The sequence below is a fragment of the Mesocricetus auratus genome, unplaced genomic scaffold (assembly GCF_017639785.1).
Source record: "Mesocricetus auratus isolate SY011 unplaced genomic scaffold, BCM_Maur_2.0 Super-Scaffold_100008, whole genome shotgun sequence".
NCBI lineage: Eukaryota > Metazoa > Chordata > Mammalia > Rodentia > Cricetidae > Mesocricetus > Mesocricetus auratus.
The window spans coordinates 83,691,061-83,706,356 of record NW_024429192.1 but is presented as its reverse complement, the minus strand read 5'-3'; the positions used below and the strand labels follow the sequence as shown (position 1 = coordinate 83,706,356).

Below are 15,296 nucleotides of genomic sequence, written 5' to 3'. Positions count from 1 at the left end.
GTACATATACATGCCCTAGCATGTGCATGGAGGTCAGAGAACAATTAGGAGTCAATTTTCTCTACCACCTGAGCCATCTCACCAGTTTAAGGAAATAATTTTAATGAAAAGACATAAGGTTATATATAGATTTTACTAATCTACACACAAGAGAGGAGGAAGGAGTGGGTGTTAATTTGGAAAGACAACCAAAATTAATTGTCCAACAGCAGAATTAGGGATTTAGTTTCTTTATTTCTGGACATCATTTTTCTTATAAATCAGAAGGGGAAAAAGACTATTCTGTTTGGAGAATGCATTGGTTTTAAATAGTATATGATAAATATATATAAATAAAAGTAATCTACAGGTTTAGCTTTAGTAACAGAACCATAACTGGAAGTAATCACTCTTTTCACTGCTTGACTCTGAATTCAGACCTACCCATGTATTGTATGACTTTCCTGGCAAGTTTCTATTCACTAAAGATCATATAGAAAGGGAAACGCAGATAAAAGGAATAATTCCACCCAAGTCCAGTGAGGCAAACCAATGTGTTTAACTGGGATTACTTACAGGAGCATGGGCAACTTACATGCAACTATACCACAACACAAGTACCTCCCCACAGCAACTGTTCTGTTTTGTTTTGGTTAGTTTGCTTTTTTGAAACAGGTCTCTCTATGTAGCCATGGTTGTCCCAAATTCACCATGTAGATTAGCCTGGCCTCTGCCTCCTGAATGGATGGGATTAAAAGCATGTACCCCTGTAGAGGCTCCCACAGCAATTGTAAGTAATTTATAGCTCCTCAGGGAGGGGAAAGTCTAACCCCTTCCACAAGGGAAAGGTCTTTCTTGTACAGGCTCTGATTTCAAGACTACAATGGCAGATCTCATGCCTGGAAGACATAGTTCTACATTAGAACTCGTCCTTCAGTTCGCACGCGCGCGCGTGCGTGCGTGCGTGCGTGCGTGTGTGTGTGTGTGTGTGTGTGTGTGTGTCGTTCTCCTGCACAATGTCCCCCAGGCCTTGCTGAGGTGACATTATCTTATCCTATTTAGGACTACACATTGGGTCACTATGCCACACCAACAGTCACTTATTCTTGGTATTCTGACCACTGTACCTCTCTCCACACTGGATGGGCTCATGCTACATGGCCTGACCCAGAATCAAGGAGGAAATGGGAACGTGCTCTCTTCTGCTGTACCTGCCACTAGAGTCAACTCCCTGTGTCTGATAAGCCACAAACTGGCATAATACCCAGCACCCTAATACCTCTCCATGACCACACTTGGCTGCTGATATGGAGGAACAGTATCTACTCCTAGAATACTTCTTGCAGGCAGGAAATGTACACAGCACAGTATACCCTGTTCATCCTTATGACAAGCACAACCATTTTTACCTGCATACTGTTCTAGCTCCATACCCATTTATCAGTACACATGATGTTCTGCGGGACCACCTGAAACCAAAGCATATCCGCTCCTGTATCCAACCAAGCCTAAATGTTCTGCACATTAGTAGGGGACCAATAACTCCCCTGACTGAACAGTGCACATGTGCATAAACCTTGGCCACTCCATCAGGAGAGTGGGTGGGCAGCTCCTGACCCAGCACAGCAGACAGAGTAGGGAACATATGTATCTTTCTCTTCCAGCAGCCCAGAAGCACAACACTGGAGTCTGTTGATTTACCCCTAGGAGCTCCAGCTACTCACAAATCTTTCCACATCTGTTTTGAGTGACCTAAGCAGGACCTTTATCTCCTCTCTGCTTGTCAGGGTTAGCATTTTACTGACCCAATTCACTGCCAGGCTAAGCCACACAGATTCTCAGAGATCCTTTCCTTCTTTGTAAAATCATGACCCGCCATGGGCTCACCAAAGCCACAAATGCCCCCTTATGTGTACCAAGGCTCCTGCTTCATTAGCTTCTGCCTGAACTCTAAGGAGAACAGTGTTCTTATTGGGTCCAGGGAACCGGGCACTAAAATACAGCCTCTTTCATACTCAGGTGCTTGCTACCATGTCTCTTCGCTGTTTAAATATTCCCATTGAGGCAAGAAAGAAACACAGGAATTAATAGGGACATGAGAGGAAAGGATCCTGTCAAGCCAGAGTCTCATTAAAGGCTCTTGCCACCTGGGAAGCTGAGTATTCCCACACAGTTAGATTCCTTTCATATACAGACACTTTATGTTAAAACTGTAGTGAGCCAAGGCTAAGTGATGTGACCTTGGGGAGGGTCTCAGCCCTTTCCCCAGACACTGTTTATAACAGTAAAGATAAGCCTCCTCCCAGTATCCCTGGAGGCTACATTTTTACCTTGTTGACTGCAATTATATCAGGTATCCCTCAGGAACCCTCTAAGCCTCACCATAAACCTATATATAAGCACTGTAAAAACAATACGCTATAATTCTCCCTTGAAGGGACCCTACCCACATTTGGATATTCCTGACTTTCTTCTGAACACCTTCTTTTTCCAATCCTTTTACTTAAACCCATACTAACCTATTTTTAAGCAATCTCTAACTTTGCTTCATGCTGGCTACTCCTAAAAATATTTTCAGCATCAAAATCATGAGTACTAGTTTGGTCTAAGCTGAGGGCCCTAAAGCTCTAGGCAAACTCCTTGTTCTGCTGTGTGACAGTGGGAAGCTGTGCCTCCTTTACCTCTACCCCAAAACATGGACACTGCATATTCCAAGTTTTTGGATCCCAGGAGGAGCTGTACAGCAAAATTAATGCACAAATTCTTCCTTAGCCGCTTAAGAAATGGCTTATTGGGGATAAAGAGATAGCTCAGTAGTTAAGAGCACCAGCTGTTCTTCCAGAGGACCTGGGTTCAGTTCCCAGCACCCACGGCAGCTCACAACTGTCTGGAACTCTAGTTCCAGGGGACCTGACACCTATGGCAAAACACCAAAGCACATAAAATAACAGCTGAGACTTAGTTGCATGCCTTCTTTAGAATCCCATCCCATGTATGCTATAGCACTTGCATGAATTTCATGTTCTCAGGTTCACCAGCCATCTGAGATAACACATGCTTGACATCAAGAGGTTTGACACAGAAGCAAAGGACCTCACCTAGATACCTAGATTTCCCTGATTCTCCACATTCATCAGCTTGTCTTTTTTTCCTCCTCCTCCTCCTCCTCCTCCTCCTCCTCCTCCTCCTCCTCCTCCTCCTCCTCCTCCTCCCCCCTCCTCCTCCCCCTCCTCCTCCTCCCCCCTCCTCCTCCTCCTCCCCCCCCTCCTCCTCCTTCAAGACAGGGTTTCTCCGTAGCTTTGGAGGCTGTCCTGGAACTCACTCTGTAGACTGGGTTGGCCTCAAACTTCCTCCTGCCTCTGCCTCCTGAGTGCTGGGATTAAAGATGTGTGCCACCACTGCCCGGCTTATCTGCATGTCTTAATCACTCACAGTAGGGGCTATTATTGCAGCAAGAAGGGACACCACTGTATACCACACAGAGAAGGGACACCACTGTATACCACACAGAGAAGGGACACCACTGTACACCACACAGAGAAGGGACACCACTGTACACCACACAGAGAAGGGACACCACTGTATACCACACAGAGAAGGGACATCACTGTATACCCCCTCAGATGCTCAATCCTCAAACATCTTAGTGTTGGTTGCATGTTTCATCCCTCTAAGCAGAAAAGCAGTGCTCCTCCCAAACTGACCTTGGTTTATATGCAGCTCCTCTAAGCACCAAGAGCTAAAAGACTTTCCCTAAGAAATCTAATTCTGTTCACTCCATGGAAAGCAACAACAAATTAAAGAAAGTATCCTACCCAAGTCTAGTTTGGTAAACTAATCGGTTTATTTAGGGTTATTTACAAAGCAATTTACCTGTAGCTGCTTAAGAGCCTACCCCCAGGGAGGTTCCAGCCATCAGAGTCCTCTCTACCAGGAGGGAATATTAATTGGCCCCATCCAGTGAGAATCTCCAGAGCCCTGTGTTATCACAGCTGTCCTAACTTCAGGCAAGTCATATCTGGAGGACAACACCATGAAAGACCAAAACATCCTGGACAAAACCTAAGATGAAGGTTATTATATACACTTCAGTGTCGAAGTGTACATTTATCCAGGGTAAGCACTTGTCCCACTGTCACTTGAGGGCCCTGCCTCAAGTGTTCCTTAACCCAAAGCCTATGCCCAGATTCTTCTTGGGACACTGAATGCACCTTTCACAGGTATTTCTTCTTGGATGTTTGACAGGTACCTAAAATTCAACATTCATCACCTTTCCCCACAAGCTCTATCCTCTTCCTACTTTGGCTATCCATGCCCACAGCCATGTCCTTGACTCACCTCAATCTTTCTACCAGATCTAATAAATCAATTAGTGCTACTGGTTCTTCTCCCTACTCCCTACCCAAGCCACCATCTCCCTACATCTGGGTTATTCAATTTCCTAACCAGTTTCCTATAGTCATTTTGATTGTATCATCAAACCATCTTTTTAAACTGGTTATTAGTCTCTGCTTAAAAGCCCACAAATGGTTCCCACTGCCCGAGAATAAAGTACGGAGTTCAGAACACAATTTTCCTTTTAAATTATTCTTCTCTCATATATTACATCCTGATCATAGTTCCCCCCACCTCTACCCCAGATCCAACTCCTCCTTGCCCTTCAGAAAAGAGCAGGCCTCCCAGAGATATCAACCAAACATTGCTTATCAAGTTATAAGTCTAGACACATCCCCTCATATTAAGTCTGGATGAGACGACCAAGGAGGAAAAGGATCCCAAAAGCAGGCAAAGGATTCAGAGAGCCCTGGCTCCCACTGTCAGGAGTCCCACAAGAACACCAAGCTACACAACCATAACATACATGAAGAGGACCTAGCCAGGTGATGGTGGCGCACGCCTTTTATCCCAGTACTCAGGAGTTCAAGACCAGGCTGGTCTACAAGAGTTCGTTCCGCAAGAGCCTCCAAATCCACAGAGAAACCCTGTCTCGAAAAACTTAAAAAAAAAAAAAAAAAAAAAAAAAAAAGAGGACCTAGATCAGGCCCATACAGGGTCCTGATTGTTCAGTCTCTGTGAGCCGCTATAAGCCCAGGTTACTTAGTTGTGGGCTGTGTTCTTGTGGTGTTCTTGACCCTCTCTGGCTCCACAATCCTTCCTCCCCTCTTCTGCAGAATTCCTTGAGCTCTGCCTAATGTCTATGGGTCTCTGCATCTGCTACCATCCATCAGTTGCTGGATGAAGCCTCTCTGATGACAATTATGATAGGCTCTGCTTTAGGAATACAGCGCAGGTTCATTAGAAATCATTTCACTGACATTTTATTTTTGGTGGTTGTGTTTGGTTCTGTCTAGGTCTCTGAGTTACACAGATTCTGGCAGAACATGATTTTCAAAAACACACTTATGTCTACAACAACAACCCAATTCATTTATTTTTATTTTATATGCATTGGTGTTTGGCCTTCACATGCCTGTGAGGGGGTGCTGGATTCACAAGAACTTGAGTGACAGACAGTTATAAGTTGCCATGTGGGTGCTAGGAATTGAAACAGGGTTATCTGGAAGAACAACCATCTCTCCACCTTTTTTTAAATGCCTATCTTCCCACTCCTCACTCCTCTGTAGGATTGGCCTTGCGATTCTATCCATTGCTTCACCTTACCAAGCCTTTCCTTCACACTTCTGCACATGCTACTTTAGTGTTGTCCCTAACTCAAATTACCTAAAAAAAAAAAAATCATGTAACAACTTGACTAGTATATATTACTGTGCTCCCTTTCAACCACACTGCAACTTCTCCTATGTGAAGAAATTCCTCTGAGGAAATTCCTCTGAAGAAACTCCTACTGAGGCTGGATGAACGGAAGACTCTGGAAGACTGAGTGACTAAGGCCAGCCTGGGCTATGTGGCAAGACCTTGTTGGAAAGCAGGGCAGGTTGTTGGCAGTGTTGGACGCCTTTAATCCCAGCACTCAGGAGGCAGAGGCAGGCAGATTGTTGTAGACCAGCCTGGTGTACAGAGTGAGTTCCAGGACAGCCAAGGCTGTTGTTACACCGAAAACACTGTCTAACCCTCCATGCCCCAAAGAAGCAAAGAGAAAAGAAGAGAGGAAAGAGCCAGCTAGAAAGAAAGAAACCAGAAGAAAAGAGGGAATGAGGGAAAGAACTAATTCAGGGGCCACAACTGGTGCCATCTGTCTAGCTACACTAACTTTCCAATCCCTACTCCCAAATATTGATACCACTAAAGACTACTCCCCACTAGCCACCGCCCAACCATTAGCATAATTTCTAATTTCCTTTCCGAGTCCCACATGAAATGTCACCCTGAACCCCTAAGAGTAGATTGGATATATCCATGGCAACCTGTAAGTTTACCTTTTTGCAGCTTTACCCTAATGTAATTGACTGTACTCCTCAAAAGTTTGTAAGTTTGTTTCCTAAAGAGTTAAATCACCTGTATCTGACACATGAAAAGAACACAGCCAATAATCGATTTCCTTTAAACAGCTACCAAATACATTATAGGAACCAAATTTACAGAAAGAACTATATATAGACAAAGAGAAACTAAAATGAAATGTCAAATAATTAACTGATGTAATTTTACACTTAAAAATAACTGTCAGTGAGCAAAGTATATCTGGCTCTGTGCTTGACATCTTCCTTGAGATCAGGTAGAAATTTCATTTTTGGAAACAGAGTCATCTGTTAAAGCACTAAGTGAAGCCACTGGTGAAAACAACTATTAGCAAGTGTATCCATCCTGTGACCTGAAACCTCCAAGATTCACTGACTTTTTTGAGAACAGAAGCCTTCAAATCATAAAAATGCTTCACTACCTACTCCCTACCTTCCTCAAACACGACTTGTTTAATAGAAACCACAGTACTGACAAGTTTTCTTTCTATTAAACTCCTTTAGTGCTCTAGAAAGACTATCAATTCAGGTATATGCAACACAGGGTAGAGGCCTCACAGAGTTCCTCTTATAGGAGTAGTTGTTGATTCCAGGGCTATAATAATGTTGCAGATTTTAGAGAAATGTGTAACTGAGTAGTAGTTAACCTAAACAATCATTCACATAGGGAAAGTAAGCCACAAATTCCATGCCAATGTGGGTTCAAAGATCAGTTATAGATCCCTTAGCTTCATTTAAGCAGACTCATTTGTAAACTGTGTTTCAAATCATTAAAGTTCTCAGTGGCTCCATTTCAAAGAACCTGAACAACCCACTTGGATTCCACAGTCTGCCTTTGCCTTTGTTTCTTCCAGCTCTATTCAGGGTATTGATCCAGCCAGCCCAGCAACCTTTGCTTCTTGTGCTATTTTTAGAAGGCACTGCATTTCTACTCTCCTATATAATATGCCTCAAGTTCTTAATTGCAATTACATCCAGTGGTTTGCAAGTATGAATTCCGGGTGTACACACATGCACCTGTCAGCATTTGGCAATGTGCCAGCAGCTAAGAGCAACTGCTGCCCTAGAAGAAATCTATACCCTCTCACCCATAAATACACCAGAAAAACCCAAAGGACATACAAACATTAACTACAGGTACACTGAGGTAGTCACATAATAAACCAATGCAGGACAAACTATATTTTGTGGGGTAATGAGTGAAGAGATGTTGGATTTTCATATTAAGACAAAATAGAATTTCTGAGGCTACACTTTAGAGCCATTTCAGCCAAGAGGGGGGGAAGTTCCAGGTTCAGAGATCAGAGTGGTCTGAACTGACAGAAGCACTTGCATGGATTTAATATTTCAGAATCACTGTGACAGACAGTGGTATGAACACTGCCCTAGACTAAGCCAATTTAATACAGTCTTACACACAAAAACATAGACAATGGTCCTAAACAAGTTACTACAAGATACTTAAAAGCAGTGTTCAGCTGCTTTGGATGACTCAGAAATTCCAATCCCAGGTTTATACCTAAGAGAACTGAAAACACATCCACAGTAACTGAAACATGAATGTTTATAATAACACTATCTGTAACAGCCCCCAAATGGAAACAATTCAAATGTCAACTAATGGATGTGGTATATTCACACAATGCAGTATAACTTAACCCCATGAAAGGCAATAGGAACTACAAGAAAAGATGTGGGATAACTGGTAATGGGCACTTGGCTCCTTTACTGGATGAAGTGTTCTGCAATGGGACAGTGTTGTCAGCTACACAGCCTGAGAACACAGTGAGAAGGTTGAATTGTATAGATTACATCAAGGCAGCTTATGACAGCAGGAGTTCATTTGGAGACCTTAATTTTTTTTTTAATTTGTGTATGCACATGAGTGCATGTGTGCATGCATTCATGCCTCATGTGGAGGTGAAAGGACAACTTGAACGAGTCAGTTATTTCCTTCCCCAGTGGTCTACCGATTCTGGAGATGGAACTTAGGTCAGGATTGCATAGCAAGCACTCTTACCTGCGCAACCATCTCTGGCCCAGTTTGAAACTTCTGATAACTGCTTTGAAGCATACCAAAAAATCATTCACACCAAAAAGTCTTCAAGCATTAAGGTCAAAATAGCAGGTAAGAGGGCTAGAGAGATGGCTCAGAGGTTAAGAGCATTAGTTGCTCTTCCAGAGGTTCTGAGTTCAATTCCCAGCAACCACATGGTGGCTCACAACCATCTGTAATGAGATCCGGTGCCCTCTTCTGGCTTGCATGAATACATGCAGGCAGAAAGCTGTATACACAGAAATAAATAAATCTTAAAAAAAAAAGAGCAAGTAGTGCTCATGCAAAAGGCTCAGCTTCGTTCCCAGCACTCATTTTTACATTCTCACCTACACATATACATGTAACTTAAAAAACAATAAAAATAAATCACAACAATAAGTGAATGTCATCAATTAGACACAGCAGACACTTCTTACGGTGACAGAGTATTATAGTAACTTCTAAGTAATGAGGAGATGGCCAACATCTATCTCAGCTAGTATGAAGGAAAGAACAATAGTAAGTATATTTAATTTCTAGCAGGAGCTAAAGACAGAAAAAAGTAAAGCAAATAGAAATGGATTCAATAATAAAAAGGCACTGCAAAGAAAAGGTATTACCAACCACAGGGAATAAAATGTCACCAATTTGGCATATATCATTCCCACTAACAAATATACCTCATTTCAAATGTTTGTAAATCAGAATTCACAACTAAAAATAATTTATCACAACTATAATAATTTATCATTTTTAAATTATTTCTAATTTCCTAGTTGAAATCCGGTATAGGAGAAATCCAGCCCCTACCTCTTCTCTTTCCACACATCAGAGTGCCAACCAGAGAAATTCCACTGTTTCCCAAACCTCTGACCGGAGAATGAATCTCATCCACCTCAATCTAGTCATCCCTGTTCATCAGAACCCTAGCTCCAGCTCTCTAAGGCCAAGGCAAAGTGGAGCAGTCAGCTGTGTGTGGCAGCTCCATATGCAGAGAAATTCCTACACCAGACCTCCTGTATCTGAGAGGCCACCGGGACTGCATGGTCAACAGTGCTCTGACGGAAAGCTGCTACAAACACACAAATAAGCTGTTTGGTACATTTAGATAAATACAGCTCCACTGACAATATCACAGAGACCTTACCACTGCCAGTACAACACACACAGCAAGGCACAAAAGAAACTAAGTCAGAAAGGCATAGCAAAGAAAAGACCCTCAGGGCTTTGCAGGAAACAATATAAAACACACTTTTCCTATTCCTCTCAGACTGACCTGACAAACTCTTCCCACCTTCCAAGAGTCAACTAAATACTGCCATCTAGAAGAATTTTCCCACCGAGTGGTGGTGGCACATGCCTTTAATCCCAGGACTCGGGAGGCAGAGGCAGAAGGATCTTTGTGAGTTTGAGACCAGCCTGGTCTACAAGAGCTAGTTCCAGGACAGGCTCCAAAACCACAGAGAAACCCTGTCTCGAAAAACCAGTAAGAGTTTCCCCCATAAAATCCCAAAGTAATTCAGAGCTTCCTTCCCTATACTATTTATTAAAGTAGTTATAATTTTTTGACAAGTTTGTTTTTCCAGGAGATACTTCCTCAAATAATGCAATGTTTCATTCACCCTTGCCTTCTCAATGTTTCAGAGTGGCTCGATAGTTCAGTGAATGAGTTTTTCAAATCTTAGAAGTCTCCAAGTAAGAGGTCACATGAAAAGTTTCAAATGACTTTTTTTTTGTTGTTGTTTTGTTTTGTTTTTCGAGACAGGGGAGACAGGGTTTCTCTGTGTAGCTTTGGAGTCTGTCCTGGAACTCACTCTGCAGAGAAGGCTGGTCTCGAACTCACAGAAATCCTCTGCCTCTGTCTCTCCAGTGCTGGAATTAAAGATGTGCACCACTATCAACCAGCCCCCAAATGACTTCTTAACTTGCCAAACCTACAAGTAAGAAGCAAACAAGCTGGGAGATGATGATGAATGCCTTTAATTCCAGCACTCAGGAGGCAGATGAACATGCATGCCGCCCCCCCCCCCCCGCTCTGTCTCTCTCTGTTAGGATGGAGAGAAACTCAGTGGTTAAGGTTACTTGTTGCTCTTACAAAGGACCTGGGTTTGATTCCCAGCACCCACATTATGACTTACAACCATCAACCATTCATAACTTCAACCAATCATATATGTGGTGCTCATTCATATACACAAAATAAAATTAAAAAGCACAAGAGGCTGAAGTAGGAGGCCTGCATAAGTTCAAGACCAGTCTGAGCTTCACACAGAGTTGAGTCCTTAGGCCATATGATCCAGCAAATTCAATTGTATCTAAGGTATCAGTGACAGATAGGGATGCTGTCTGGAGTCTTCATGTTAATTATATGAAGTAAAGTGGTTAAGAGCATGGGCTCCATTGTAGCCCATGCTTTTAGTTCCAGGACTCAGGAGGCACAGGCAGACAGGAACTCTGTAAGTTCCAAGCCAGCTTGATCTACAAACCAAGATCTAGAGCTGTTACAAAGAGAGATCCTTTTGGGTAGGTGGGTGGCAGGGGGCAAAGGCAGACATGGGATGAGCTCCAGAGTATATACACTGCAAGGATATTCTCAGGTCCTAACTGACACCACTACTCACAGGACAAATCTGTTTACCTTTCAATGGCTTAGTTTCCTCATATATGAACTGAGCACAATAGGATTGATTGTTCTTATGAAATTAAATGGATAAGTGTAGAGAGCTTCAGCCAGGACCTAGGGCTTAATTATCCAACAATTTTTGCTATCATTACCTCTATCAACTAATTTCTGAGTTTTCCACAAACATGGCCTGTTTCTCTCTCCCTTTCCTACTGGCCTATTAGCCATAACTATAACAAATTAAGAATACTTTTGTGAGACCAAGTACCATGGTGTCTCAAGTGCCAACTAAATATATAGTAAGACTCTTGTCTTAACAAACAAAAACTAAAAATGAGAGAGAGAGAAAGGGAGGGAGGGAAGGAGGGGAGACTACTTCTGTGTTTCCCCCCAGAAAACTCTTGCTCCAAGTTGATTTTTCTAACTTATACACATAAACACACCCACACACTACCTACCTCAGGGTGTTTCTCTGTAGCCCAGGCTAGCCTAAAACTCTCAATTTTCCTGCCTTAGCCTCCAAAAAGCTGGGATTACAGGCATGCAGCATGAGTTCTGGACAAATTAAAAAAAATTTTTTTTTGGTTTTTTTCAAGACAGGGTTTCTCTGTGGCTTTGGAGGCTGTCCTGGAACTCCCTTGGTAGTCCAGGCTGGTCTCGAACTTACAGAGATCCTCCTGCCTCTGCCTCCCGAGTGCTGGGATTAAAGGCGTGCGCCACCAACGACCAGCATACAAATTAAAATTTTAATTCTATAAATGTACAGTGACTATATTGAGAATGTAAAATCTTTTTTTTAAGATTTATTATTTATTATATATACAGTGTTCTGTCTACATGCCAGAAGAGGGCACCAAATTGAATTGTAGATGGTTGTGAGCCACCATGTGGTTGCTGGGAATTGAACTCAGGACCTCTGGAAGAACAGTCAGTGCTCTCAACCTCTGAGCCATCTCTCCAGCCCCGAGAATGTAAAATCTTAAAACAAATTTTATGCCTTAAGATTTTTCCTTTTTTTTTTTAAGAATTCTTTTTTTTTTTTTAAGATTTGTTGTTTATTTATTACATATACAGTGTTCTGCCTATATGCCAGAAGAGGACACCGGAATGAATTGTAGATGGTTGTGAGCCACCATGTGGTTGCTGGGAATTGAACTCAGGACCCCTGGAAGAGCAGTCAGTGCTCTCAACCTCTGAGCCATCTCTCCAGCCCCGAGAATGTAAAATCTTAAAAACAAATTTTATGCCTTAAGATTTTTCCATTCTTTGAAACTTATATTTGGCTGTCTCAATTCTATAAAAGGAAATAGTACTGACTTAGAAAATGACACTCACACTTGTCCCTTCCTTCCCAACCCCTCCCACACCTGTCCCCCAAGGAGTACTATTTTGGTGGTAAGACACTATCTCATTTATGGCACATTTAATAATGAATTAATTCCAAAGTTGTACTGTGCCCACTTACTTTAACTCTATTAAAATCTGAAATTAGCATGACTATAAAGGGCCCTTTATCTTTGTATACTGCCACGATTAAAAAAAGTATTTCCGTCTGGCGGTGGTGTTGCACGCCTTTTATCCCAGCACTTGGGAGGCAGAGGCAGGTGGGTCTCTGTGAGTTCGAGGCCAGCCTGGTCTACAGATCAAGTTCCAGCACAGCCTCCAAAACAATACAGAGAAACTCTGTCTCGAAAAAACAAAAACAAACAAACAAAAGAAATGCATATTAACACTAGCTATTTTAAAGATATATAATTTCTTTTTAAATTAATCTTAACATCTAGAAGAAAACTTACCATCATATACTTAAAAAACCCACAGTCAAACACATCTGGATATTTTATTAGCCTAACTTGGCAATTTATAAAACCAGAATTGGCTCCTTTCACAGGGATACAAGAATCACTAGCAGTTAATGTACTCCCATATCAAATGTCTTGGGAGTGGAGATGTTTTGACCATGTTTCAAACTATAAGATACTGAGGGATGGAAGATGCTTTAACCCTCTTGAGAAAACTTTGCAGCAAATTCAGATGATTTCTTTAACTATAACTCTAATAAAATGTTGACAAAAACAAATCTAGATAGACAAGAATCAGCAGCAAAGGTTCTGGATGTCACATATTGATACCCATTCTGCTAAAAAGTCCATTTAAAGCCACACACAGCGCCCGGAACATCAGGTTTTCCACCCCTACCTTCTGCCCTGTATCTGCATGGTTTTATTGTTGCACAAAAGCACTGAAATACATTACAGGAAGGTTTAATAAGGAGAAGTGTTTAATAAACTGACACTTCCTTTTCCATTATCCAGACGACTAAAGTATTTATAAACAAGCTCCCTTGGAAAGAACTCCCTGCAACTCTAACGGTTTCACTTTGTAGTACTAACGCAGTTCTGAATATGGGAAAAAAAGTCTTCTAAATCGCTAAATAGCAACTAGTCAAACAAGGGATGCTCAAGGAAAGCTGTTTCCAATAAACCCCCACAATTATGTAATAAGCTATGACAATCTTTCCAGTAATTTCCTAGTGTCAAAGGCAACAGAAATAATACCTATTTGTACAAGAGGAAAACGGGAAATTAATAAATATTTTCTCCCCGACTAACTATTACTTTCCCTTTTGTTAATATTACAATGCAGTCATCTACTGACAAAGGAAAAACTGAGAGCTTCTATTTACTGTAGAAGCAAAATTGAGGGCATTACCAGTCATAGGTTTAATTTTGTTTCTAGGGGAGAATTTTTGAAGCAAAAAGATTATTTAAAGTTCACTGACAGCTGATAAGTTCTGGTTAAAGAGTTTGCACAACACAGCCCCGATTATCTGTCACCTGCCCCCCTCCACCATCCACTCTGCACCAAATCCCCATTGTTCTATATAAAACCTCACAGCTAATGACACCTGAATAACAACTGCTATGGAACTCTCCAGCCCGACACTCACTCGCTGCCTTCCTTCCCCCATCAAATCCAAATGTGGTCAACTGTTCACAATTGATAAGGGAAAAAGATCTCAGCTTCTCTTCCAGATATATATCACTCCAGAGGCGGGTGAGTTAGTCCCCCAAAAGGTTACCGTGATAAATAGACCAAAGAAAAACATACATTTAAAGTGGTATTTTATGACCATTAAAAAAATACTGTACCGAAAACACAAAAAAGGTACACTGCCCATGAGACAGATGGTCCTTCTCCCTCGCGCACACAAGGTTTCTTGTGGATTTGGATTCCTGGGACACCACTTCCTCCCCAAGGCAGGCTGGCCGGGACGGAGGCAGAAGTAGTGGCACCCTGGCCCGCCACCTGCCTCTCAGCCTCGGGGACACCCGCAGCAACAACCACACTCACCCATCTTTCCTCTTCGCCTTGTAGACGTGCCCGTAAGTGCCTCGACCAACTTTGCAGCCCTCGTATTCAAACAGGTCCTCGACCCGCTCCCGTTCGCTGCTCAGCTTCACTTTAAAGTCATAGTCCATTGTCACTGCCTCCGAGGCCGGGGTGCTGGGGTGGGGGGCCGAGGGCCGCGGTGGAGACCGGGCCGCGCGGCAGCCGCAGCCCCCGAGCTACACCCGCCGGCCGCAGCACCAGCCCGCCTCACGCGGCGACGGCAGGAGGCCCCGCGCGGGCTCCGGGGACATCCAGGGGAGCGCCGGGCGGTCCCAGCGGGCGCGCGACAGCCGAGGGACGCGCTGGGGGCGGGGAGCAGCGTCCGCCCTTGTCCCCGCGCTCCCGGGGCGCCGGCTCGCGCGCGGTTGGCCGCGCGTGCTGCTGCGAGCGCGGAGCGGCCACGGCTGGCTCTGCTCCTCGCCCACGCGCGTCCGCGCCTCACCTTCTCCCACACGCGCTCACGCACACTCAGGGTGCCATCAGCCTCGACCGACCAGCGACGCCACACAACAGCCGGTAGCTTCTCCGAGAGAGGAGGAGGGAGGGCCGGCGGGCGGGCGCGGAACACGGCGGCCACTGTCGTAAAAACGTCGCGAAGCCTCGCGCTGACTCCGCCCCACCCGCGAGCGCCTCAGGAGGTGGCAGCCACCCCTTCTGACGCCGGTACGCGAAAGCGCCTCGCTCAGCGCCGGTGCGGAGCTGCTGACAGATTCACCACGTGGACCAACCCAGTCGGTGGCCCGGCCAGAAACTACAAGGCTCAGAATACACGGGTGGCTGCTGTAGTCGCCTCTCCCTCGACTCCGCGAATTCAGAGCGTTGCATGATGGTATTGGTAGTCCAT

The 15,296-nt window shown here is 43.7% G+C and overlaps 1 protein-coding gene across 8 annotated transcripts in view; it reads right to left on the bottom strand.

Moving 5' to 3' along the window:
- The window catches only part of Cdk8 (cyclin dependent kinase 8), a 71,284-nt gene extending 56,266 nt beyond the window's left edge, over positions 1–15,018 (bottom strand). For 4 of the 8 annotated variants that reach the window (XM_040751362.1, XM_040751363.1, XM_040751364.1 and 1 more), the window contains exon 1: positions 14,414–15,016. In XM_040751362.1, coding sequence (XP_040607296.1) covers positions 14,414–14,541 — 128 coding nt within the window. In that variant the 5' untranslated portion in view covers positions 14,542–15,016. Of the gene's footprint in view, positions 1–14,413 lie in introns of all 8 variants that reach the window. The other 4 variants (XM_040751366.1, XM_040751365.1, XM_040751361.1 and 1 more) reach the window with 4 other exon arrangements.
- Between the last annotated feature and the right edge of the window lie 278 nt (positions 15,019–15,296).